Source organism: Bos grunniens, chromosome 13, assembly GCF_055505025.1.
Source record: "Bos grunniens cultivar Pamir isolate PY7600 chromosome 13, Bosgru_T2T1.0, whole genome shotgun sequence".
Lineage (NCBI taxonomy): Eukaryota > Metazoa > Chordata > Mammalia > Artiodactyla > Bovidae > Bos > Bos grunniens.
In genome coordinates, this window is record NC_141177.1 from 25,569,884 (window position 1) to 25,595,750 (window position 25,867).

At 43.2% G+C, this 25,867-nt stretch overlaps 1 protein-coding gene across 2 annotated transcripts in view; it reads left to right on the forward strand.

The window, feature by feature from the left end:
• VAPB (VAMP associated protein B and C) overlaps positions 1-25,867 on the forward strand; it is a 47,416-nt gene that overhangs the window by 15,272 nt on the left and 6,277 nt on the right. Inside the window, exons 2-3 of one of the 2 annotated variants that reach the window (XM_086330944.1) lie at positions 9,451-9,603; positions 22,475-22,578. In XM_086330944.1, coding sequence (XP_086187070.1) covers positions 9,451-9,603; positions 22,475-22,578 — 257 coding nt within the window. The remainder of the gene's footprint in view (positions 1-9,450; positions 9,604-22,474; positions 22,579-25,867) is intronic. The other variant, XM_086330945.1, reaches the window with a different exon arrangement.

The following is a 25,867-nucleotide window of genomic DNA, read 5'->3' on the forward strand; positions in this document are numbered from 1 at the left end:
ATGCATTGGAGAAGGAAATGGCAACCCACTCCAGCGTTCTTGCCTGGAGAATCCCAGGGATGGCGGAGCCTGGTGGGCTGCCGTCTATGGGGTCGCACAGAGTCGGACATGACTGAAGTGACTTAGCAGCAGCAGCAGCACCAGCAAAGGCTTATTATAGTCTTCAAGGTTTTTACAATAGATTTTGTAAGAATTTGAGGTTTGGGTTTTTGTCTTGAATTGAGACCACTGCTACTCTAAACATGTTTTAAATAATTACCTTGATTTTTATAAAAATAACATAAGAATGGCTATTGATGTGTATGTCTGTGTGTGTGTATATATATAGGTTTTCAAGAAACTCCACAATTCAGGATTCTAGTATTTTTATATATACAGAGAGCATTCTAGGCAAGAAGAAAATTCTCTCAGAATATTGTCTGGATCTTACATAAACTATAGCTCTTTTCATGTGGAAAAAATACAATTACAGAAAAATACAGATCATGTAATAAACATCTAAATACAAAATAACTAAATGTTTTGAAGTTTTTCTTTAATGAATAAGGTTCACCAAGAATTTGAAGACATGTCTGCCCTCCACATCTGCCCGTTCATGCTCCTCTCTTCTTTACTTTTCAGAGGAATTTAGTGTGAACTATTTCCTTTTTTTTTTTTTTTCTTGTTTTACCTAATGTGGTATTATGGTGTTTGTATCACTTACCATGTTTTTAAGACCAGATCTACTTCATTCTTTTCAATTGTTGTGTAGAATTCTTTCATAAGAATTTGACACATTTGTTCTTAATAAGAGTTATTTATATGTTCTGAATTCTTGCTTGTCTGTTAACATAGGCTCCAAATATCCTTCCACTTGTTAGGCGGTTGTTCCTTGCTGCCCAGCTTTTTGTCTTTCGCAGGGAGCTTTCCTGAGCCTGTCCTTAAGCTTCCATAGTACTTTGATCCACTGAGTCCTTACACTACAGCAGGGTGCCTTATGTGGTAGTTTCCCACCCATGGAGTTGATGGGAGACTGAATTTTATTTCTTTTTGCTCCAGAGGAGCTAGGAAACTAGTGAGTTGAATAAGCAGCCTTAAATGTTGGTATAGTCTTTTTCAATCAAGCCAGTGTCTAGATCATTAGTGAATATTCTTGGGTTTTGATTTCTCTTGCTATAATAATGGGTGTGATGCTTCTCAATAGCTGGCTCTCTCCCAGGGATATCAGGTGGGTTGGTTGCTCTATTAATTTAGAACACTTTGCATTCTGAGATTTCTTTAGGAAAGTTATGTGTGTGTGTCGGGTTCTTTTTATTTGTGGTACTTTCAGAATCAGAGATATATAATAAGGCTTTCTGCTGAAGTGTTGGAATCCAGTGTCTGCCAGTAAAGGCACATTAATTGCAAAGCTTTATTTTTGTTTGTAAAACATTGAATTAATGTGTGAGCTAAGACTTAAATCAAGAAAACAGATTAAAAAAAAATCTCCCAGTGTTGTTACTCTTGAGTTCATGGTTATTTAAGAGTTTACCCTCTTTGGATATCTGTTACTATGAAATCTGTTTTTCATTTTTTAGAGGGACAACTTTAAACAAAATTATCATAGAATAATAGTGACAAAAGCCTTATTGACACAAGTGACCATTTTTATTAATAGTACCTTCAACCTGTGTATGGTCAGCCCAAATATATCATGATTGCAGAGCGAAGTTACGGATGAGGCATTCTTTTACAGGAAACGTGTCAGAATGAGTTGGGTTGCCTCTGAGGAAACCTGGTATCCATTCAGGCTGCACACACTTAGTGAGCCCATTACTATGTGTGTGGTATGCGCGGTTTTAGGCTTTGGACATCCAGTGCTGAATTGTGTGGAGGTTCACTCCAGGTGGGAAGCAGTCAGGAAAGGAACACGTGAACTGTCAAGTTGATTCTGAGTCCTGTGCAGAAGATGAAAAGGGGACTAATCCTGCAGAGGGAGCTGTAGCTAGCTCAGTATTGATTCACCCAGAGCCTGGTGGTGCCTCCAGGAGGGAGGGTTCAGGAAGAGAGAAAGCCTTGTTTAAAACAGATGGAAGTGTGGCATGGCCATTCACTCATTTTCCAGCACATTTATTGAGCATCCATGCTACGTCTGGAAATGCTCTGGAAACCTGTGATCAGGAGTGAACAAGAAAAGTCTCTCTGTTCAGGCAGTTTACATTCTGAAAGCGGAAGCCTAACCTAAACAAGAAGAATAATGAGAAGGCTGGTGCACTGCAGGTAGGTTGGGAGGGCAGGAGGCAGTAGGACACCTTTAATGAAAACAGACTGTCAAAGGATCAGTTTTGAAGACATCTGTAAGATATCCAGCCAGTTTTTACTTTAGAGTGTCCATTTCCCCCATTTTAATGTATTTTCCCATACACAGAGTCTGTTGTATTAAAACCTCAAACATAATTTCATTGTCTTAACAAAATCCATCATGAGTCCTAGGCTTCTGGAGACAGATTATTACCTTCCCAGAAGGTAATCTTTTCAGAGTTGAAGTGAAATATGGTAACATGTTTTTTGGGAGGGTTGAAGAAAAGAGAGATGATGTACCTCAATTGTGTTTGCAAGAGTATAAAATAATATAGCTCTTTTTATGCAGTGTGAAAAAAACTGGTGTGGAACTAATAACTCTAAGTTTGTATTTGGAAAGCTGAGACCTGATAGATAATATATCAAATTGGTATATAACTTCCTTGGTAACACACAGTTTGAGTTTCAAAGTATCGTAGCTACATCAGGAGACATATCACATAGGAAGAATATTTATTTGCAACACCAGAATTTTTCATGAACTCCAGAAAAGGAAAAGCAAAACGCAGCATCTTTGTTCATTTATCTTTATCCAATTATATCTACATAATGTCTGTTAAAAATCAGTGATACTTAATATCTGAGATGTTGAGGGTGCTTCTTTTGTTTTTTGGCAGGGTGGAAAGCTTTATTTTTTAAGATCAGTTTTAGGTTGACAGCAAACTTAGCACAGAGTTGCACCTGGCCCCACGCACGCACAGCTTCCTCCGCTGTCGGCATCCAGCACCAGAATGGTGCTACAGCTGATACACCTGCACTGACATGTCCTTGTCACCCAAAGTCCACGGTCTAAGTCGGGGGTCAGCCTTGGTGGTGTACATCCCGCGGGCTTTGACAAATGTCTAATAACACTCATCCACCATTGTAGTATCACACAGAATAGTTTCACTGCCCTGACCACCCTCTGTCCTTGGTCTGTTTATCCCTCCATTCCTTCATAAGCCCTGCAAACTGCTATCTCCATAGTTTTGCCTTTTCCAGAATGTTATATAATTGAAATTATGTAGGGTATAGTCTTTTCAGATTGGCTTCCTTAACTGAGTAATGTGCATTTAAGACTCATCTGGGTCTGAATTTTCGTGGTGTGATAGCTCATCTTAGTGTGAAATGATACTCCGTGGTCTGTATGTCCCACAGCTTATTTACCTGCTAAAGGACATCTTGGTGCTCTCAGGTTTTGGCAGTATAAATAAAGTTGCTGTCAACATCTGTGCGCATGTTTTTGTGTGCATGTGGGTTTTCTGCTCCCATGGGTGAATACCAAGGAGTGTGATTGCTGGATTGTGTAGTAAGAGAGTATATTGAGTTTGTGTGTGTGTGTGTGTGTTTTAAATACAGTCAGACTGTCTTCCAGAGGTTTGAATTTGCAGCAGTGAGGAATGAAAACTGTTGCTCTACATCCTTGCCAGCCTTTGATGTTGTAAGTGTTTTAAATTTTGGCCACTGATAAGTATGTATTGGTATCTCATGTGTTGTTTTAATTGGCAGTTTCTTAATGACATATGTTGAGCATCTTTTCATTTCTATATTTTTTTCTATCTGTAGATCTTAATTTCCTTCTGTATATCTTCTTTGCTGAGGTGTCCAGATCTTTTGCCCATTGTTTTTAAAAGTTCGGTTGTTCATTTTCTTATTGTTGAATTTTAAGAGTTCTTTATATATTTTGGGTGACAATTCTTTATTAAGTATGTCTTTTGCAGATATTTTCTCCTAGTATTTGGCTTGTTTGTCTTCTCATTCTCCTTAACAGTATCCATTGCAGAGCAAATCTTTTTAATTTTAATGAAGTCCAGCTTATTAATTATTTCTTTCATGGATTGTGCCTTCCATGTTGTATCTTTTGAAAAGTCATGTCAAGCCCAAGGTACCTGGATTTTCTTAGGTTATCTTCTAGAGGTTTTATAATTGTGTGTGTGTGTGTCTGTCTGTCTGTCTATCTGTCTTTATTTTCTAGTTGAATTGCTAAGTAAAAGTAGTACCCCTTAAATTATGTCCTGCGCTTTACATGTGGGGTGATATGATCTGCTTAAAGTTACAAAGATAAGTAAGGTCAGGATTGAGTTTTGAGTTCACTTGGCGTTTCCGCTGTTACCTTTAGAAAAGTCATTGGGACCTGAATGCTTAGGTCATTCTTTTATGAAAATGGTTGTTTCCTCTTTCTGAAAGGAAGAGTTTTGTTATAGTCTTTTCTTCCATGGATCTTGGAGTGAATGGTCACAGAAAGGAAGTACTTAAACCATGCATATATTGGTAAAATCTTTCAAGATTTAATGGAATATTTTTTCCACAAAGTGCTCTTGTGTTTCTTGATTGATACGTTTATCCAGCCATTTTTTAATGAAATTGCCACTACCTGAGGTCTGACGTCATGCTGTTGAGGAGTTTGCTGGCTTGTGACTGTGTTTCCTTGATCTTTAAAACCAAAGCTTTATAATTATGAGGCTCCATTTCTGTAAGGAAGACTGAAAGATTCACTGTTTCTGCTTTTAGTTTTAATGCTGTGCATATTTCTGCTGACATTCTATTATTTACTTTCTAAGACAGGACAATTCTAGATCTTCATGTCTTAAAATATACACTTTCAAATGACAATAAGCTGAACCTGAGTGAGGAAATGGTTTATACTGTGCTTAGTTTTATCTTAATACATTTTAAAGCATGTTATGGAATTTGAATTCAAGTTAGTTAATGCTATTCATGAGCATCTATCAAACTCACAAGCATTTTCACAGATGAATATGCATAATATAGGGCATAAAGAACATTATTCAAATGGCTGAAAAGAAAAAAAATTAGGACTCTAAGGAATATTCCTAATTTCTCTCAAACTCATGTTGTTTCATTTTGGGGGACCTCCTATTTCACATTTTAGATGTTCTTAAAATATCTGCATAACTGTCTGAAAGACTAGAAGATTAGAAAGAAAAATGATTAAATGAGTGTGCTGCAGTTCTAGAGATACCAAATCATTTTTTCATCTCTTAAAAGAAGAAAGTCTAGTTTGTGAATATTTCATTTGTAAAATTGACTGTACTGCATAACCAGTGTTTGAGTTCATTGGAGATAAACACCCATGTTGGTATAGTAAAATCCCATTTTTACATAATGCTTTAATGGAAATGGCAGTTTTATGAAAGGAAAATGACTAGTAAAAATCTGAATGATGCTTACGAGCTTTTACATCATTTTTATTGGGATTTTTGTATATTCTAATTCATTAATACAAGAGAAAAGGAGAACACTAACATAGTTTATTTCCTGTAGTTACTCAAATCAAATAGAATTTGTTTTCAGTAAAATTCTTGAATTGTCTGGAGGGTGGGTTGAAGGGTTGGCCTGTTTTTACAGAATGTCTTGATTTTTTCACATTAGACTTTGCTGTTTTATCAGTGACGTTGTTCACTTGCCTATATTTTTAGTATTGTTTCCTCTAGATTTTTTTTAAAAAAAGGCCTACATAAGCCCAAGAAGTCTCTAATACTTTTGTTGAGGGAGAAATCTGAGATATTTATTTATTCTGCTTATTTATTGCAAATAATGTTTGTTTTTTAATAGTTTAGACTACCTTTTAAGTGAATCATATAGGTTAAAATATTATTTAGATTGCTGTGTAATAGGTTAACCAGTGGAGTTTCCAGAAGCAGATTAGTGTCCACAGTTAAATTTGCTTAATTTTTGTGGACTACCTAGAAGAAAAGGTCACTGCAAAGGATAAATGCACTTAAATTTATCCCTGACTCCGATTTATGAGGCAGCAGGAGGAGGAAGGGACAGGAGAAACTGAGTTGGAAACGAGTATTCTTAATTTCATCACAGTGAAATCTCACCAAATCCCTGTTTTCTGCTTAGTATACTTCAAACCACCTTAGAAAATGCTGTTTTTTTGGCAGGGTGGGGTGGTGGATGTGGATTTGTGGGCTCTTATGAATTCTTGGCATTCTGATCTGAAGATGCTTCCATGTTCTTGAGGCAGAATTTTGTTGAAATGAACAGATCTCAGCTTGTATCTAGAAAGCTTTAAGGCCTGGTGGATTATGAATCACATTCAAATTGTCAATGAGAGTACTGTTCCCCCGTAGGCTTTGTATTTGGAAGCTCACCTTTTTTCAGATGTCTACATTTTTTAAATCTGTTTTCTCCTCCTTTCCCCCCAAGCAGTGTGGGGCCATTAGAGCTGGAGCTATGCTTATGTGGAGTTCTTGTAGTGGGCCCTTTTTATGTGAGGGCCAAAGAATGTATGTACATGGTGATCGTGCCCGTGTAGGTCTGAGCTGTGTTTGTGTGCTTGTTTAATAGCTTTGACTCCAGGAAACCAGAGTTGTGTTTGGTTTGGTTTTTGTTTTGTTTTTTTTTTACCATTGCTGAAGTGATACCATTTCAAGCAGAGACTTACTGGGAGAAAACTTCCTCCATCTTCATTCTGAGCCAGACTGCGTGTGTTGGGGATTAGAAAAGGGTGGAGCCCTGGATAATCCCGCATAAAGGTGCTGCCTTCAGCACCAAGTGTCCTGTTTCTCCCTGGAGGCCAACAACTTGATCCAAGGATGAAGCATGGTCAGCACCTGGCTTTCCCTCACTGTAGCTGCAAATCCCCTGGAGCCACAGGGTGCCCACCCTCAGTAAGGGGGTGACGTAGCTTGTAGGGAGAGGCTTTGTGTGGTGGAGACAGTAGGGGAGACGGAACACCCCACGTCTGGCCACAATTGGACCTGGAGAATGCCCCCCTCTCGTGGCTTCCAGTTTGGCTGCCAGAGGGTCAAAGGCAAGGCTTATGGGAAAGGTAAGCAAATGGAGAAATTGTTATTAGGCATTTCATTTTTTATTTTTTTACTCGCCACGTGGCTTGTAGGGTCTTAGTTCCCCAACCAGGGATTGAACTATCACCCTCAGCAGTGAAAGTCTGGAGTCTTAACCACTGAACCACTGGGAAATTCCCTAGCCATTTCATTCTTGAAGGTGTCATTGCTCAAAGAATGGAAGTAGCTTTTAGTGTAAGTAACTACAAAACTATAGATAATCCAGTAGTATGGTAGTTCCTGCTATAACATGATATATGCATTCCTAAAAATCGCCATCCTGTACAAAATAGCACAAAAGACCGTAAGACTTCAGAGGAAGGAACAAGGTTAGATGCGTAACACTCAAAAGCTTTGTTGGTCAGAGACACACATAAAGATGGGAACCTAATATAAGCAGAAGCACAGTTTAGCACACATTAAATGGCTCAGAAATAGATAAATACTGTAATAAATATGATACTTTACCATGAAAAGCTGACGTTTGCCCGTGGAAGTGGTCGCTGGAAGGGTGACAGTTTGTGAGGGCCGCAGGGTGAGCCCGCATAGCTGGTAGTGATGGAGATGTGTGCACTTGTGTGTTTTCTGTATCTCTCTGCCATTCAGTTCAGCTGGATGTTGTTTTCTGTGATCATTTAGCGTTTCTTGCAGACAAATCACACATAAGCAAATGTGAAATTCATTTTATGCTCAGATTGTCCCCCTAATATGCACATCAATCACATTGAAACAGATTCACATTTTCAAAATAAGCTTTCTAGCAGAACTGGCTGTAGTTTATTTTATTTTGGAATTGAGTCTCTTTTCCTTTCTTTCTTTTCACCGTTATTGATTTCTTAATTTATATTTGTTAAGCCCATATCAGATTGATTTTTCATACCCAGAATACCTCCAGAGGCGAGAAAGCAGCCTGAGATTTTAATTTTGCTGGTGGTAATCCACGAGGTAGTTTCCTCCTTGGTGAAGGACTCTCAGTCAGTCAATCTCAATCTCTCAACCCCTGCCCCCATCCCTTCACTAGATGCCGGGCACTGTGTCGGAGATGTGAGAACTGGTACGGTATCATTCTTGCCCTCAGAAGCTCAGAGTCTCACTGAAAAATGTTCGAGGCACAGATGTAAATATCTGTGTTGTGGATCTTCTTACAGAGCAGATGAACCAACTATGTATTTCTTAATTTGTGAGCACAGGGGCACGTATACCTCCCCACCCCATCTCTGAATTCCCTGTGAACGTAAAGATAGGAGTAAAGAGCTTGCCTGGAAGACGCACAAAGACACCTTTGCTGTACACAGTGAAAAGATGTAAATTTGAAAAGGGGTTGAAAAGGACCTAAGAGACATTATAGTTCAACCCTCCCACCTGACTCCTTTATAAACCTTGCGGGTCAGATTTCAGAGAAGTTTCAGAGTAATGTGAGTAGTATGATCCCATTTTTGTTACCCCCCACACACACACTCATGTATGCTTGTACAGTTTGTGTAAGCACAGATGATGTGGATGGATCTCCCACAGTGTTAATATTAGTTACCTCAAGGGACGGGGGAAAGCTTATTAACTTCCTCTTTATACATCTTTTATTATTGTTTGGCTTGTTTTGAGAAGCATGTTTTACTTTTTTAATTAAAAAATCTAATAAAGTAGAAAATGAATAAATAATAATAAAAAATACCCTTAGGGCACCGAGCTTTGTTTCAGTCTTCCAATACCCTGGGTAGTTAAAAGCGAACGCACTGTTGTAGGTGTGGGCTGCCCCACAGGACTCTGACCTTGCTGTAGCATCACTGTATTGTGTGTGCTGGGGGTTATTGTTTGCAGACCACTAACACTTGGAAGTCTTTCTTGCATCTGCTGCCTTCGGCACTCTGCCTTTGATCATCATTTTGGACCCAAGTCTAGTTCTTCACCTTCTCTCTGTTAGATTTCATCTGGTCACTGTGGAAATCAGTGTTCAGCATAGGTTAAGAGCTGGCCTTGGACTCAGGCTGCCTGGTTGCAGACCCTCACTACCACTAACTACCATGAAAATTTTAGGCAAGTGGTACGTTCTCCCAAGCCTCAGCGTTCTTGTCTGGCAGTAAAGTTGTGAGGTATCAGGGAGACCCTGTCTGCTGGAATACTCACTAGGCCAGGTGCCTGGTGGTGTGACGAGACCGTGGTGGATTTTAGCTGTCACTGTTTGTGCGTCAGCCTCAGCCCATCTCTCCTGTGTGTCATGATGAAATGATCATGGGTCAGCCGCGTTCCACATCTGTCCTGACCCCGTACCATAAATCAGTCTTTCCTCCGCGTGGTCCTCATGGGATCCCCAATCAGTCCCTGTCTCATTCTGCAGGTCCTTTCACCGATGTTGTCACCACCAACCTGAAGCTTGGCAACCCGACAGATCGAAATGTGTGTTTTAAAGTGAAGACCACGGCACCACGTAGGTACTGCGTGAGGCCCAACAGTGGGATCATTGATGCAGGGGCCTCGATTAACGTATCTGGTAAGTTCTGAGAATGAAGGCCTGAAGGGTGGGCTAAAAAGGCTCCCTAGAGGCAGTGGGGTCTCTTCAAGCTTGTGTTTGCAGTATAGCAAAGGAAGATGGTAGGCATCTCCCCCCAGCTCCCTACCCTCTGATTAAGAATCTCGGTGGGTCGCACTCACCTATTGTTTTTCCATAATTAATGCCTCTTTAGTTTAATGCTTACAGCCTTTGTGCCTCAATAGTTAGAGCAAAATTAAAGTGCTAACATCAGACTTTACTTGAGAATGAGTTGGGTTTTCACTCCCTTGAAATTAAATCTGCCCTTTGGCAATAAATAAAAAAAGGGCTAAACAAACTTAATTTTACTTTGTGGGAGAAAGCTAAATGGAGTTATTTTCTTATTTAAGCTAAATGATTTCTGACATTAAGCTCATGTCATTTCCAATGATTGGTAACTGCACTTTACTGATTGTGAAAAGCTAAGGGAGATGAAGGCTGAGGAAATTGGAATGTATTCAAGGGTGCAAGTTTTGTGCATGTCTGATGGGTTTTTTCCCCCCTTCTGTCTGAGAGTGCATTTATTTTCCAGAGTCCAACTTTTGAAAAGATGCTGGTAGAGTGCCCAAACTGAGAATTGGATTTCAGAATTAAGGAGATGTAAGCGATGGGTTTGAGTTTAAATGTATTTTAGAAATGGAATAAACTTTGAGCTCATTAGGACTTGTGGATCCAGCAGTGCCTTTTGTATTTGTGGAGGAGCTCTTGGGGAGTGTGTGTTAATCCTTCAAATATCAGGAGACTGTCACCAAGGGCTCTGAGGCATCATTAGAAGCTACTCCTCATTTGAAATGGGTATCTGGCTGACGTTTTTCCTGATGGATTTTGATTGTGATACATTTGGCTATTCATTTGACACCTGAAAGAAAATGACTCACCTCTTTGGAAAGATATAAGGTGTTTCATTATCTCGTGGTTTCTGTAGACTTGTTCCCTGCATCCTCTGGGTTCTCTCATTAGGGTGCGCCCACACTGGCTGTACCCCTGCGTGTTTCTCTCTGCAGCTGCAAGACCTGATTCGGACTCTCGAATCAGGTTATTATCCAGGAGGAATCAGGAGGGTGGGAGCCAACACTTGCTGAGGATCTCTTATGTGCTAGGTCTGCACACGTATTATCTCATGTGATTTCTGTTATCTGCCCAGTGTGGAATGCATTGTTACCCCGTTGTACCAGAACGACTCCGGTGGCCACAGGCTCACAAAGCTGGCCGGTGACAAAACCAAGATGTAGATCCTGCTTGTCTGGCTCTAGTCCCCAAACCTTCTGCACTGTAGCTCACTGGTCAGGGAGGGGGACCCAGGATATTGGCATTTCAGCATTCCTTGAATTCATGTGGTTTGCATTTTTCTGTTGAAATCAAGGGCAATTGATGTTTTTTATTCTCTTTTTAAAGTTGACTTCTTTTTTACCTCTTGATTTCGTTGCCCATGACATATTTAAGCACAGTTGTCAGTAGATGAGACTTACCCAGTTTTCACAGTAAATTTGGGGCAGCAACATCGTTTTCTGAATAAAATAGTCTCGACAGGAAGATGTACAGTGTAGGTGTGCCTTCTGATATTAAATATGAATGGGTGAGCATAAGTGTATCTCTTTCAGAAAGATTCACCCCTCCCCCATCAGAGGAGTGGTTTTTAAAGTAATAACTAACCCTGGGCATTTGTTTTGATTTATGATTGTCTGCTAAGGAAGACCAAGATTTCGTGGTTGTGGCCTTCCTTTTGCAGATAAGAAGGAAAGGTTCAGGGGGTGGGGGGTGGGGTAATCATCCAGAGGCACGTGGTGATGATGGCAGAGCTGGTAGTGGAAGCCAGGTGTCTGTCCTGATCCAGTGGCTCTTTGGTGACACCAACTGCCTCAGCAAGGAGGTCACACCAGTCAATCTTAAAGGAAATCAACCCTGAATATTCACTGGAAGGACTGATGCTGCAACTCCAGTACTTTGGCTGCCTGATGTGAAGAGCTGACTCATTGGAAAAGACCCTGATGCTGGGAAAGATTGAGGGCAGGAGGAGAAGGGGACGACAGAGGACGAGATGGTTGGATGGCATCAGTGGACATGAATTTGAGCAAATTCCGGGAGATGGTGAAGGACAGGGAAGCCTGGCGTGCTGCAGTCCATGGGGTTGCAGAGACGGGTACGACGTAGTGACTGAACAAAACAACTGCCTCAGCAGTGTCAGGGGATGGCCCCGCTTACAAATAAATATAAAACAAAATACCTTGGCTCTCAGAGTATCATTTACTTGGGAAAAAAAGCAGTTGAATAACAAAATGTCCTTGTGTTTGCAGGCCTTCCTTCTAATGAGACAAGATTATGCTCACACGTGAGAAAGGGCCCCTTTGTTTTCATTTGGTGTGTGTTGGCCTCAGTGCTGAGGTGCACCTGGGTGAAGCCTGATTCCGTCGCCTTTCCGGGACAGCTTCACCCATTGGCACCGGAGGCCAGCCTCCGCTTGCTGGGGTTTTGTGTGCTGAGGGGCCACTGTGTTGTTTATTAGACGGCTGTGTCTTGGGGCAGAAAGCATTGTAGTTTTTCAAGGGTTCTCTTACAGTACAGCCAGGTGATGGCGTCCTGGTGAGAACGTGGAGTTCCCGGTTCCTTCAGCGGAGGGCCTCTCCTCAGGAGGAGGAGGACGTCAGCAGTGGGCAGTGCAGAGGGTTCAAGGCCAGCTTCCCTTCCGTGGGCACACGTGGCTGAGCTGGATTGCACCCACTCTACTCAGAGATGAGGAGACCTGGGTGCAGAAACCTGAGAGGAAACCCAAGCCCTGCTGTTGAGCCTGTTGGCCGGTCTTTGGCCAAAAATAACCTCTGAAGGTTCTAGTTTTCTCATTTGTAAGATGGAGGGAATGGTATTCATGTTACTAGTGCTGCAGAATTTTAACTGGAAGTGTGGTACAAGACTGGGGTTGCATTTTCTTCCGCTAACTTTGACAAAGATTGGCTGGTTTCTGTTGAAGGTGGGTTGTACATATCTGAATTGCACTTTTAGAAATACATCAGTTTGATGCATTTAACTAATTTATGGAATTTTTTTAATTCTAATTCAAGAAATTTTTGTTTTTCTTCTTTATGTAACATGCATTTGTTTATAGTGAAAAGTCACTAGTAGGTTTTCACATATGAAAAGGAGGTCATCAGGTCAACTGAAAATAACTAGCAGTGTTGCCCTGTCTACACAGAACGTCGCAGCATACCGTCCAGGGAAGTTGTTCTTTCCCCATTTCTGAAAACCCTAATAGCTATTAGGAAAGGTTATAAATCATTCTTAGAAAAGGGGAGCAAGCAGGGAGAGAAAGAAGAGGAGGAGGATGGTATCTGGAGCTGGCCAGAGAGACTGCGGTTTTGAAGGCTTGCAGGTCGGGTTTTTATGGGGGACTGAGACGTTCTAGCTGTCTGATGTCTTTCAAGATGTACCCTGTGAACCTTTTCTCCGCCGTCAGCTTAATCTGATCCTCGGGACCTCACATTCTGCGTGAAAAGTCTTGGCTCTGACCTGTTTTATTTTCTTCAGAAAGTGGCACTTTCTGTCTCGTACTGGGGTCCTTAAACGGAACAAATCCCCGTGTTATAAACTCGCGTGGTGAAGTTACAATTGGAAACTGGTATGAACTGAGCTTTAAGTGCCATAGCTGGAAACTTATGGACTTCCCAGCGGGCTGTTGTGGGGTCTAGTCACCCGAGTCTCTGAGTGAGTCCTTCTCTTTGCCCTTTAGATGAGGGTGGGTCCTCCTTTCTTCTCTTTCTGATTGCCCCATCAGGGTCTTGTCTGCTGGATGAGGCAGTGCAGTGGGTGGGAGGGTGCTGGGTGCTTTGTGTTTGCATTAATTGGCCCAGAATGCCATGGTTTTGGCCCCTTGCTCCTTGACACACACCATCTACTAGAGATGGTTTTGAATTATTCAAATCTGGACCTCAGCAAAATAGGCACACTTAAATGGAGATTGGAGAAGAGGAGATTGGATTTTTTCCCCCAGAGATTTTAAATGCAAGGAAAATAGAACTTTTTGAATTAATGAATTGTTTGAAGCAGTGGGGGGTCTCTCCATTTGTTCTAGCTTTACAAAATTAAATCTGTTTTCTGAACTGTCTGGTGGGGAAATATTTTTAAGGTAGATAATTTCTGAAAGTGTCTTTGTGGTAAGCTGTTAGTGGTTGTAGGGTTTTTTTTTAGTACTGTAGTTTAATAACGAGGGAGTTTTCCATTAATATTCCAAACCATGTTTGCCAGCAGATACAGCAGGTGAAGTGGTAAAATTATGGGCCATCAAAAATACTTACGCTTCCTGTAATATGATATTAAGTTTAATATTTTTATCACCTTCACTGAATTCTAATTTCACTAAAGTAGCAAGCGCGCTTCCATTTGCAGTTCAATTATGCACATTGGTTGCCTATGTACCAAGCAAATTAGAAATGCAAAATATCTGTTTGGCGGGGTGGGCCTTGGAAAGAGTCGGTAAAGATACCAGTATTTAGGTACAGATACACTTTACTAAGTGTACCCTGGGAATCGAAAGTGGATTGAAGACAAACAGACACAAGTCTTCTGGTGTCTGAATCTGTATTTTAAATTCAAAGAATTCAGGAACAATGTTCATTCCTGATATATAGCCCTTTTCAGCACTTACTTCAATCACATTTAAAGCACAGAGTTCTTCCAGTAAAATCCAGAGGACAGAGAATGAATATCAGCAGCTCTTCTTGGATGGAATCACTGGTCAATTAATGTAATTGGGTAGGATCACAATTGATAATTAATCCTCCTAAGATTTTGCTGACTCAGTTTAGTGGAGCGGCCCGCTTGCCCTGGACCAGCCAACCTTGGGTGGCAGCTTTTAGGTGATTAGCACCAGAGTCTAAGCCCACTGCCCTTAGAGAAGGAAGTCAGGCATCCGTCTGTCAAGTGCTGATAGCAGGAGCTGTATTTGGGGGGTTCAGGCATCTTAACAGCATCATTGTTCGTGTGATCATCTGCTTTGGAAGTCTCTGATAAGCGAAACCTTGTTATAGATGGTTTTCATGAATCAGGGTTATTACTCTCAGATAAGAACAACTCAAGAGTCGTACTTACAAGATGTCTTTAATCTTTTTCCCCAGTTGAGATTCTGGTTTTTTTAAAAAGAGGGGGGAGTAGATTACCAATAAAAATTTAGCTTAATCATGCTTTTAATGGTTTCTTTAAAAGTTTACTATAATTTTTAAGTTTCTTAAGAAGAACCCCATGTTTCACTTTTTGTGAGTTTAACACAGTTTACTTATTCTTTCCATTTTAAAAGATCATGGTCAAGAGGGTTTATCCAAGTACATTCAGTCCACCTCACTTAGACAGAGTAATGTCAGCTCTTACAGTGTGGCCAAGGAGCAGAAACCAAGCCCAACTTGGGAGCAGCCAAAAGTCATGTTCCTGTCATTGATGGCAGCTCCCTGCACATTGATACACCTGGGCTTCTAACCTTAACTCTACTGTTTATACCCTTACTTTAGACTCTCTGTTAACCTATTCTGATGTCCAGCCCATCACAGAATGAAAGGGAAGAGCTGTGAGAGGTGGCCACAGTGAAGGCCTGGACAGGAACACTCCAGAGGACAAGTATGGGAGAGATAACGGGGGTCTGAAATTAACCCCAGCCTCAGGACAAACCTTTCTCCCTGCACAGTGGCCCTGGCATGTGGTTCAGATTAAGACAGATGCAATGTGAGTTGATAATCAGAACATGAGAGTACTCAGGAAAGGCTATGTGGGATTCCATTAGAAAGCATTAATGGAGATAGGAAAGTGCGTTGGAATTTTGAAAATAGATGTTCATTTTAAAAGATATTTATGAAAGGGAGTGAGTGAGCCATGTTCTTAGGCGTGTATATGATGCACCTCATTTCCAACAGTATTGGGGTACATTTGTACTGTAAACACTGCACAGATAAGTTAATCAGACTCTGAAGAGTTTGTTATCTAAAATGATCTATACTGAACTGGAAGATCCTTTAGAGAACGCAAAGACAATTCCGTGTCAACTAATTTATAAGTAGATAAGATTAATTACCCACTAGACTCATAGTTCCATCCATGGGTCCCTGAATAGGCAGAAGTCCAGGAAATTAGTCTTGTTTTCAACATTTTGAGCATCCTGAAGGAAATGATAAATTTATTCCTGATAAGGGCACCTAGTCTAACTAAAATGTCTGATTCCTTTGCTTTAGGCTAGAATTCTGTCACCTCATTGCGGTAACACTGGTTATTATAAGCTGTTGACAGAGTTCTGGTTTGTCTCTGATCAGTTTCCAAAAAAGTGGAGCAGTGACTTCATTATGACGTTGTAAATGCAGTTTGGTAGACGACAGTTTGACAGAGGCATAAAAGCGAAGAGAGAGTGAGAGGACAGTGGTGATAAGAAGTTTAGAAACCGGGACTTCCTGGTGGTCTAGTGGTTAAGACTCTGCCCTACCACTGCAGGGGATGTGGGTTCAATCCCTGGTCAGGGAACTAAGATCCCGCATCCTGAGGCCAAAAATAAAAAAAAAACCCAGCAAATTGTGGCCTCAAAAAAAAAAAAAAAAGTTTAGAAACCATTGTCTTAAACCAGGAGATGAAGAGTGAGTGTGGGAAAGGGGAGCCTGTGGGAGAGCTCTGTATGGGTGGTGTCCGCTGACAGTCCAGTAAGGACGAGAGGGTGAGACGGCCTTCAGGGGTGCTTTCAGCCCACCTTCTCCGGGCGTGGGTCCTGGACCACCAGCAGCAGCAGCTGGGAACCCGTCACCCCACCCCAGACCTGTGCAATCAGAAGCTGGAGGTGGGACCCTGCCACCTGTGTTCTAACACACACTCCAGGTAGGTCTGCTGCAAGCTGAAGTTGGAGACCCCCTCGTGACAGTCAGACTAGTAGAAGGTTCAGAGTCAGAGAAAGCCCGAGAAGGTATGGCATACTGAGATGCGAGTAGGGCAGGTGGACCACGAGGGATGTGCCAGCCGCCTAAGGCCAACGGGGTAAGAGGCGCCGTGGAGAACACCTGGGGGTGTGGGCGTGGCCGGCGCCCTGCGCACACCTGTTGGACCAGCAGCGTGAACAATTGTTGGATCATATCAGGAAACTGAGAGAACGAGACTGTGGACATGGATTGATTGTCTTTTACTTGGGAAATAGTTTTTTTTCGTTTGAGGACTATCAAGCTGGTGAGCCGGGTACTTGGGGGAGATGGAATATGTGGGTTACAGGGGCTCTGAGAGAAACTGGGAGGAGGTGGGAGATCTGGGAGGAGAAACCTGGATGTTGGAGGAAGCCTGCGCTGAGATGGTGGTCATGTAAACAGGAGAGAGGCATGTTAAAGATAAAATTCTGAGATTAAAAGATAATAATAAAGCAGTTGCCAGGGTGCCTTGTTAAGCTTTTGTTCATGTGCTCTGTTGCCGTTATAATGCAGATGAAAGTGATCTGTGACTTGCCCGGGTTCTCATAAGCTTTTATGCAGCATTTAATCAAGTCATTTCTCCGAGGTGTGTGCGCTTGTGTGTGTTAAGTAGTGTATATTCTGCATGTCTTCTGAAGAAAGTCCGATCTTATTGATCCAGTGTTTTATGACTGTGAAGGCCCTTTCCTAACAGGATCCCACTTTTGCAACCTGCATTCAGCTGACAGTGTATCACAAAGCATTAATGCTGGTGAGTGGTGACCTGGTCTCCAGGCCGTCTCCTGGTAACGGGCCTCTTTTTAATGTAGTATCAGCGATACATTTTAAAAAGTAGGATAGATGGTTCATTTAAGAGGGTTTTATCATCAGTGTCTCTGGAATTCAAGTGAAATAAATTAAGTTAATGGGAAGCTCTTTTATAGCCTGTCATGGAAAAAAGTACATAATTTCTGTCACAATTTGCATGTATGGAGCTGCGAGAACAAACGATTAACGTTTATTCTGTCATGTTCTCGTAAAGTCCCAGCTAGTAGGGTCTAGCAAATTGAACTTGACATGAGATGATAGCGGCTGAGAAATACAGGCTTTTGGGCATGAGTTGGGGGCAGCACGATGCAGATGCTGAAGCCCAGGAGCCTTCATGAAGTTTCAGGAAGTCTGGGTGCCACCTGACCTCCTCACTCTTGATCGCTGATTGGGGAGCCCACAGAAAAGGAGAGCTGGTGGGTGGCAAACATCTTGTTTTCCACCTCCTGCTCTAGGCGGAGGGAGCGTCGCTGCAGAGAGGGAGGGGCCAAGCACCCATCTCACACCCTGAGCTTCCTGAAATTCACCGGTGGTCATCGTTTTCACTCAGTTGGAAGTTTTCTCCTCGCCAGCCTTAGGGTGAGCTGGGCGTCTGTGCTTCCATGTTTTGAGTCCGTGCCTTTTACAGAGGGTATGTGACCGCCCCCTCTGCTGTCTCCAGTGCTCCTGTAAGGTGGGCTAGTTGCCACCAGTACCCACTTCTTTGTGTGCTTGTGTTCTCATGAGCTCGGAGGTCTTCGTGTAAGTTCTGTCTTCGTGAGGTCCGTCTAACTCTGCACATGGCAACTTGGCGGGCAATGCACTCTAGGCCTGGAGGTGGGCTGATGACATCTGTGAGTTCTGAGGGTGGCAGGGGTATCAGACGGCTACACCTGCAGAGGGGAGCACGCTGCAGCAAGGTGGTTTGGTTAGCCGAGCATGGGACGCCCCAGTCTCCTCCTCTCAGGGACAGGTGTATGTGCAGCCGTGTGCACGTGGGGCGGAAACTTGGTTTGTGTGAACTGCTTTCTCTTTTAAATGGCACATTCTCCCAAGAGGGGACTGTAGGAAGCCACCAGTGCCTTCACTTGAATTAGCAACCAGATAATTTCCCTCCTGGAGGGGCCTGCAAGGCACCCTGATGTAGAGTAATGGTACTCAGACCTTTTGGTCTCAGGGCCCCTTTTGTATATGCTTAGAAATTAAAGACCAAAAAAGCTTTTTTTTTTTTTTCGGTTTGTGGGTTGTATCAATATTTGTTGTATTGCAAATTAAACTGAGAAATTTAAAAAGTATTAATTCTTTCATAACAATTTTAATAAATACAATTCACACATTTTTTAGTGAAAGATAACTTTTCAAAAAATTATGGCATTATTTGATAGGTTTTGCATATTTCCTTAATTTCTGGATTCTCTCAGTTGCTTTTGCATTTCGTTCTGTTACAGTGTGTTTCGGTGAATGTATATGAAGTAAAATACCTACAATTACAGTACAATAGTACAATACAATACAATTACAAATACAATTACAATGTATATGAAGTAAAATACCCACAATTACAATACATATCAGTGGTAATGCGATGTGTATTGGATCTTCCCCTTTACCACCGATATGTATTGTAATTGTAGGTGTTCTTCTTTGATGCTGTGCCGGAACTTGTCGAGCAGCACTTTTCTTCACGTTCGTCAGCACAGCGTAGACTCTGACCCCGTCCCAGTAAACCATTTGAACTTTGTTTCACCAAGATGCTTTGGTTTCTCTTGCACTTGGTGGCTTTGGTAGTATTATGCCAGCTGAGCTACACAGACCTTCCAGCTGTCGACAGATTTCATTATCCAGCATCAAAAACGTACATTTGTCACTCTCCTTTCTGATCTCCTTGGGGAAACTGAAGCTCTTGGTGGCCAAGAGAGGTTTCCCAAGATTCTAAGGTTTTTTGAAAGCCTGGATTTTATCACCAACAAGAGCTACAAGTTGTTTTCCCTACAGTGACCGGTTCACTTCATTCATTTTTAGGAAAATATCTGCCATATACCCGGTGTGAATGCCCATAGTTTTCTGTCAGTGGTTCCATGCGAAAGTGTCCAGTTTAGCTCATAACCCGGGGTGGTTACACAAGTGCTTTGCCCAGGGCAGCAGAGATGCTTGATGTGTGTTTTCATAGAGCAGAGTGCCAAGATGCGCGGTCCAAGGTTGGGATTTAGTGAAGTGAGTGATGTTTATTGCTTCATCGAGGATATTCTTAAGTGAGATGGCCTTTTAAACACACTGCACGTGAGTGGCAGTGCCTGCCGTCTGGTGTCCACACTTAGGCACCAGCAGGTTCCCCCACTGTTGCTTTTGTGCCCACCGTTACTGGGGGTAGCAGTGCAGTGGAAAAGACATGTAATGTCTTGGTATCATCAGGACCAGCTTTGACTTTATGGACCACCTGACATGGGGGTGGAGATGTCTCAGGGTCTGCGAGTAATGCTTTGAGAACCTGTGCCGTGGAAGTCAGACTGTGGACACAGAACCAGTGTGGAGTTCTGGTCCATCAGTTGATACTGGCCATGTGGCCCAAGCAAGACTGCTTAGCCCTTCTAAGCCTTGTCTTCTCACCTAGAAAAGGAAGACATGACCATCTTTATGGTTGTTGTGAAGACTGATGGGAGAACTAAGGAAAATATGCCTTCTTTGGTGCCTGGTCCATACTAGGTGCCAGTAACAGTTATTTTCCTTTTGCTCTTGGGACATTGTGAAGGCACTGGGGACAGGAGCATGGTGCAGGATGGAGAGATGGAAAGGAAGGGTCAGTGTACTGTAGGATGGGCCTGCAGCCCACATGCCCTTCTTTCTGGCTTGCACCTCCTGGAGGAAAGGGGAAAAGAGTGGGAGGAAACAGCTCTTAGGGTCTCTGGATGCTGCTGTTCTTTGTGTGTGACCCAGTGTTGTTGAAGCTAAAGAGCCAACTTCTCTGAGAATTAGCAGTGTCTTTTGATGGCTCTCATCTTCTGGGCATCTTTACAGATAATCCTGGCTCAGCCTTAGAGGCCTCCATAGTGGAGGACTGGAAGCCATTCACAGCTGGGAAAGCAGAGTCTCAAGGATGAGACAGTGTTTCTGCTAGACCTGTGCCCTACTGAAATCTAAATGCAGTCTAAGACTAAGTTCTTTCCCATTCTAAAAAAATTCTAGAGCGTGATTTTGTCACAGCTAGGTGAGATCTGAAATTCTCAAAACCTAATTCACTTCAATTTTTTTAAATGAACATTAATCTGATAGTAGTTGGAAGACCGTGACCCAACTCCAGTAAAGCTGACATTCCCTGTCCAGGCAGGATCACAGTGCATGTGAAGATAGTGGCTTCTTTATCACATACATCTTTACTGCAATCTTAGAGGTGGAAAAAATGCAATGGAAATTCAGCTTTCAGAATAAAAGTCTGTGGTGTTGACCTGCTAGTCCGGCCATTTGTCCCTGGGGTTAAATGTCAAGCCCCAGTGTGTAGCGATGCTCTGGGAGAGCTCCTGCTAGCTCAGTGATGCAAGCAGCAGACTTGTCTCCATTCCAGGTCCCAGGCCACCAGCAAGGACTGCTTCTCCAGGATAGAGCCATGCCTTTACATCTGCAAGAATAAAATTTCAAGTGGAGTGGCCCTGTGCCTGTTTTAAATGACCTTTTGTTCTCTCTGCTGATGGTTTCACTTTGAATATCAGATCCTCAGATTGAATGTATTTTATTGATAAACTTTCTCTGTCCCCAAGAGAGAAAGGACCCGTGCACCTCCAAGACAGAGAGGGATGTTTGTGTTCCTCCTCCTCGTCACGTGTAAGATCCGTGATGGGGGATCTGGGGATGTGACCCCACCTGTGTCAGAGAATCCAGTGTGGCAAAAGGGTTGCTGAACAGCATGTTTTGCTGCTTCCCAGAGTGGTGACCTTGAGCAGGTCCGTCACTTTGTCGGGTCCCAGATTCCTTTATAAGCCAGGCTTAGGGCAGGGCTGGTTGTTTGCTGCAGGGGTGGATGACTGTGAGGCTTTAAGAACCCAGGAAGTTCTCAGTGAGTTCAAAGGCAGGAAAACACTGGTGAGTGGCCAGCACAGAGATCCAGCCCTCTTGTGGCCCTGAACGTTGGCCCTCCAGTCAGACCGCTCCATCATGGTATTGGGCTAATCTTTCTGTGCTTCAGTTTTTCCATCTGCAAGTAAGCATCACAATACCTTCTGCAACACTCCCTGCCTCTGAAGGATTAACTGAAGTGATGGTAAAGCTGAAGGGCAGAGCCCAGCTTCTGGCCCCAGGGGGACGCTCGGTCCCGGGGAGCTCGTCACTCATCAGGGCTACAGCAGGCTTTCCCTGCGTGTGAGCAAGTTAGGTTTCAGGGAGCTCAACTAGATGTGTGGTTTCTCAAAGCCTTGTAGGAAACCTCATGTTGTAAAGCAGCCGTCATTCAGTGGGGTAGGGTGGCAGGTCCTGGGGAGGCTGGCCAGAATAGGACAGCCCCTCAGTCTGTGGATGTGCTCGGTCCAGGGAGCCTGCAAGGGAGAGTCCTCTAGGTTCTTGGGAGAAAGGTTGTGAAAGCTGATGGGGTCTTCTCCATGCTATGAGGGTGTGGGTTGTAAAAATTCTCTAACATCCATGGCAAAATTGTATTTGAAGTGTGACCATGACGATCTTGACATGGAGAATAGCACAGAGAGATGCCTGAACTGCTCCTCAGATGTGGACCGTCCTTAGTTCTTGAGGAGATCGTTGGCGGGTGCTTTCCTGAGCAGAACAGGTACAGATGTCTGTATCTGGTTGACCTGGATGCAAGGCCTGTGGCAGTTGTTGGGTCAGGTGTGCCATGGTGGCAGATCAGGGGCTGCGAGTCTGAAGACCTGGGTCCTAAGCCCCGGTCCCGGCTCTGCCACTGCCTGCTGTTTGACCTCGGGCAGGTCCCTTCATGTCCCTGACCTGAGGTCTGAGACCCGCAGGGTGGGGAAGAGGCTGCTCATCTCGAAGTGCTCACTTCACCAGGGGCTTCATGAGGCTCAGAGAAGAACATCCTGGTGAACTGCTTTACCACCAAAGTGCAAGTATTAATGTAACAAATGGTTGCCGGTAACCAAGCTCTGACCCTCCTAATGAAATATTTTCTTTCTCAGTGATGTTACAGCCTTTCGATTATGATCCCAATGAGAAAAGTAAACACAAGTTTATGGTTCAGTCTATGTTTGCTCCAACTGACACTTCTGATATGGAAGCAGTAGTAAGTACTGAATGCTTTTTTTTTTCCTCCAGTAATTAAAAAAAAAAAAAATAGGTGCAGAATTGTGGGTGCATGCATTTCAAAATACGTCAAAATTGTTTTTAAAGGGGAATGGTGCTTTTCAGGAGGTTTGTACTTTGACTGCCTTTATGGGTTTCTAGAACTTTGATTTTAACATTTTATGTAACTTTTAGAACACTCTTCTGACTTTTCTGGTATCTGACTCTTCTGGTTTCCTTCAGCAGTTCCTTGTTCTGGTGGGTTGTGTCTTAAATGGTCTAAGGGTTCTCTACGTTCACCCCCTTCCGTCCCCCTACAGATAAGGGCAATTTTTATTCTAGAAAACGCTTTCTGCCTCTTCCTCCCGATCCCCCAGAATCTAGAGGGATGCGGGAGAGTTGAATACTAAATATCCTTCAATCCTTTAGGCCTTTTTCGCCCTGCTTGGTTCTAGTAAGTGCCATTCTTTGTGTTTTTATTGTTGTATCCCTGCCTCCCCCCCCCCCCGCCCCGCCCCCAGATTCCTTCAATTTTTCCACCCTCCTCCCCTTAAATATGTGTTCAACTCCATCTTTTCATTTTGGTAAAAATAAGTTGACTTCATTTTCATAAAATAAGTAGTTGATACCTTATAGTTGGGCCTCCATTGCTCTGGGTTCTGCTCTGTGGGTGTGAAGTGCTGGCAGCGGCAGCATCTTCTATGAAGGACTTGAGCGTCCACGGACTTTGGTCGCCATGGGGACAGAGCCCCACAGCCAGTCCCCTGTATTGATTTTTCTAGAAGATGATTATAATGGCAGTTCTACCCCCAGCTTTTTACACACGTGAATCAATCAGCAGGCATCCTGGTGCTGTGAGAGTCTCAGTATACTGATAGACCCCTAATATCCACAGCCCAGGGAGGGCAGACTGTCTAGTCCTCACAGTTTGGAAAAGAAGGGCAGGACTGCCTCAACATTTTCACCACTTTCCAGATCATCAAGTGAAACTTAGAGACTGGTGTTGTCCGAGGAATGCCTACAAATTCGAGTTAGCTAGGATTCACACTATGTTATTTTTTTTCTCTTTCAAAGTTTTATTTGAAGTACTGTTTCATGCACATCCTACCTTCAGGCCCCTGTGTGACCACACAGCCATTTCTTTCAGTTTTAGAAAAGCATAGCTGACCACCTTCATGCTTAACTCCGTGTAACTCCTGGGCAGGAAGTGAGGGGTAAATGAGACATTTGAGGTTTCACAGAGACCAGCGATCATAGGCTTTGTGTTAACATTCCTTCTCATAGAAATAATTATGGATACATTCACTGCTTTCACTTCCTGGAACATGGTGTGTCACTTCAAGTTACCTTGTGTGATCAAAAAAATGTATGGCAAATGCACCACGTGGACTCTCCAAGAATATGTTCTGTTTGGCTTCGCTGCATGGCTTGGTGAAAGAGCATGGCCTTGGGTGTCTTGAGTGTGAAGCTGACTCTGCCTTTTACTAACATTGTGGCCTTGGGCAGTTTTCATTAACTTTCTTGAGGGTTTGGTCATGTGTAAAATGGGGGAAAAACCTAGTTCCCAGGGCTGTTGTGGGACTAAATGTGCTATGTGTAGAGCGTGAGGCAGTGTCTGGCAGCTGTCTTATCTGAGTGCTGCTGCAGGCCAGGCCTCAGTGTACAGTAAAAGTGAATTTTACTTTCTTTCGTGATAATGTTCATAACAATTAAAAAATGAGATGCACTTTGTTGGAAATCTGGGATACATACAAACAAGCAAAAATAAAACTATGTGACCTGTAGTTTGTTCATACTAGACCCAACCACTGTTAGTGAGAGCCTGGTGGTTTTTCTTTACTTTAAAATATTATTCTTCATATTTTTGATGTACTGAAAGTTGAAAAAACAGTAGTGCCTATTCTTCTAACCTTTACTAAGATCACCTTTTAACAATTTGCCACGTTTGCTTCTTCTCTGTCCTAAACTTTGTTTTTTGCTGAGTTTCCTAACTGTAAGATGCACTGTTCATGAAACTTCACCATCCCTGAATGCATTGTAACAAGGGCAGGCTCTTTCATAGACTCAGTTCTGTTGAGTAGCCTGTCACTCGTGGCTAAGAGGCTTAACATTAATTCAATAATGTGTTTAAGAGAGAAGCCCATATTAGCATTTCCCAGTTCAAGAGATGGCCTTTCGTTGGTGTTCTACTAGTGCACACTCATCCTGTTTACAGTCCAGACCAAGTGCCTTGTAGAATGTCCCACATTCTGGATTTATCAAATGATTCCCTCATGACTAAATTCAGGTTCGGTATTTTTGGTTTTTTGCAAGGCAGTGTCCTTTGTGCATCATGTCCCTCCTTTGGTGACACCAGGTCTGATTATGTGGTTAGGGTGGTGACTGCCACCTCTGTCCAGTGCAGAGCACGTCTGCCCCGGTGGGTAAGGGGTGGTCTGTGATACGCAGAGCAGTCAGACCCTCGAAGATCACTGGACTGCCTGCCTGCCAGCAGGCTTTCACGCGGCGACTTCCAGCACACTGAGATGACCCTTGCCCAAAGGTCTTACGGTACACGCACACACGCGCATGTATCTGTACGCACGTGTGTGTGCGTGCAGAGGAGCGGTCTTACGGTACGTGCACACACGCGCATGTATCTGCATACGTGTGTGTGTGCATGCAGAGGAGCGGTCTTACGGTACGCGCACACATGCGCATGTATCTGTGCACACGTGTGTGTGTGCGCGCAGAGGTGCGGTCTTAGCGTATGCGCACACACACGCATGTATCTATGGGCACGTGTGTGCGCGCGCAGAGGAGCAGACTTAAAAGACTGCTTGCGGTTTCTTCATTTATATCCTGTGAATTTTCCCCATGTAATTAAACACTCTTCGGTATCCCTTGAATGGCATGCTGTTCCATGACTGTGCCCACCATGGCTTACTTTGGTGTTCCTGTTTTGCTTGACACAGAGATTATTTCCCATTTTTGACTTTTGGTACCTGTTGCTCTCTCTGCCTCCTGCATGGTTCTGGGGTCAGGGTGGGGGAATTCGTTCCTTTTGCTGTATCACCTTCTTGCTATGTTGGTTTACTCTCTAATTCTCAGGACATCTGGGATTCCTGTTCTCCTCTGCCAAAACTAGGAGCAGTAAGCCAGGAGTGCCTCCTCCCAGAACATGGATTTAGTCAGGAACATGTTCCTACCAGCAGGCTGAGGGAGTGGTGGTCAGCCCAGACAGTAGGGGTCACAGAGAGTGTGGCCTTCCCATTCCCATGCCCTGCTGGTAGTTGGCAGTGTTCTAAAAG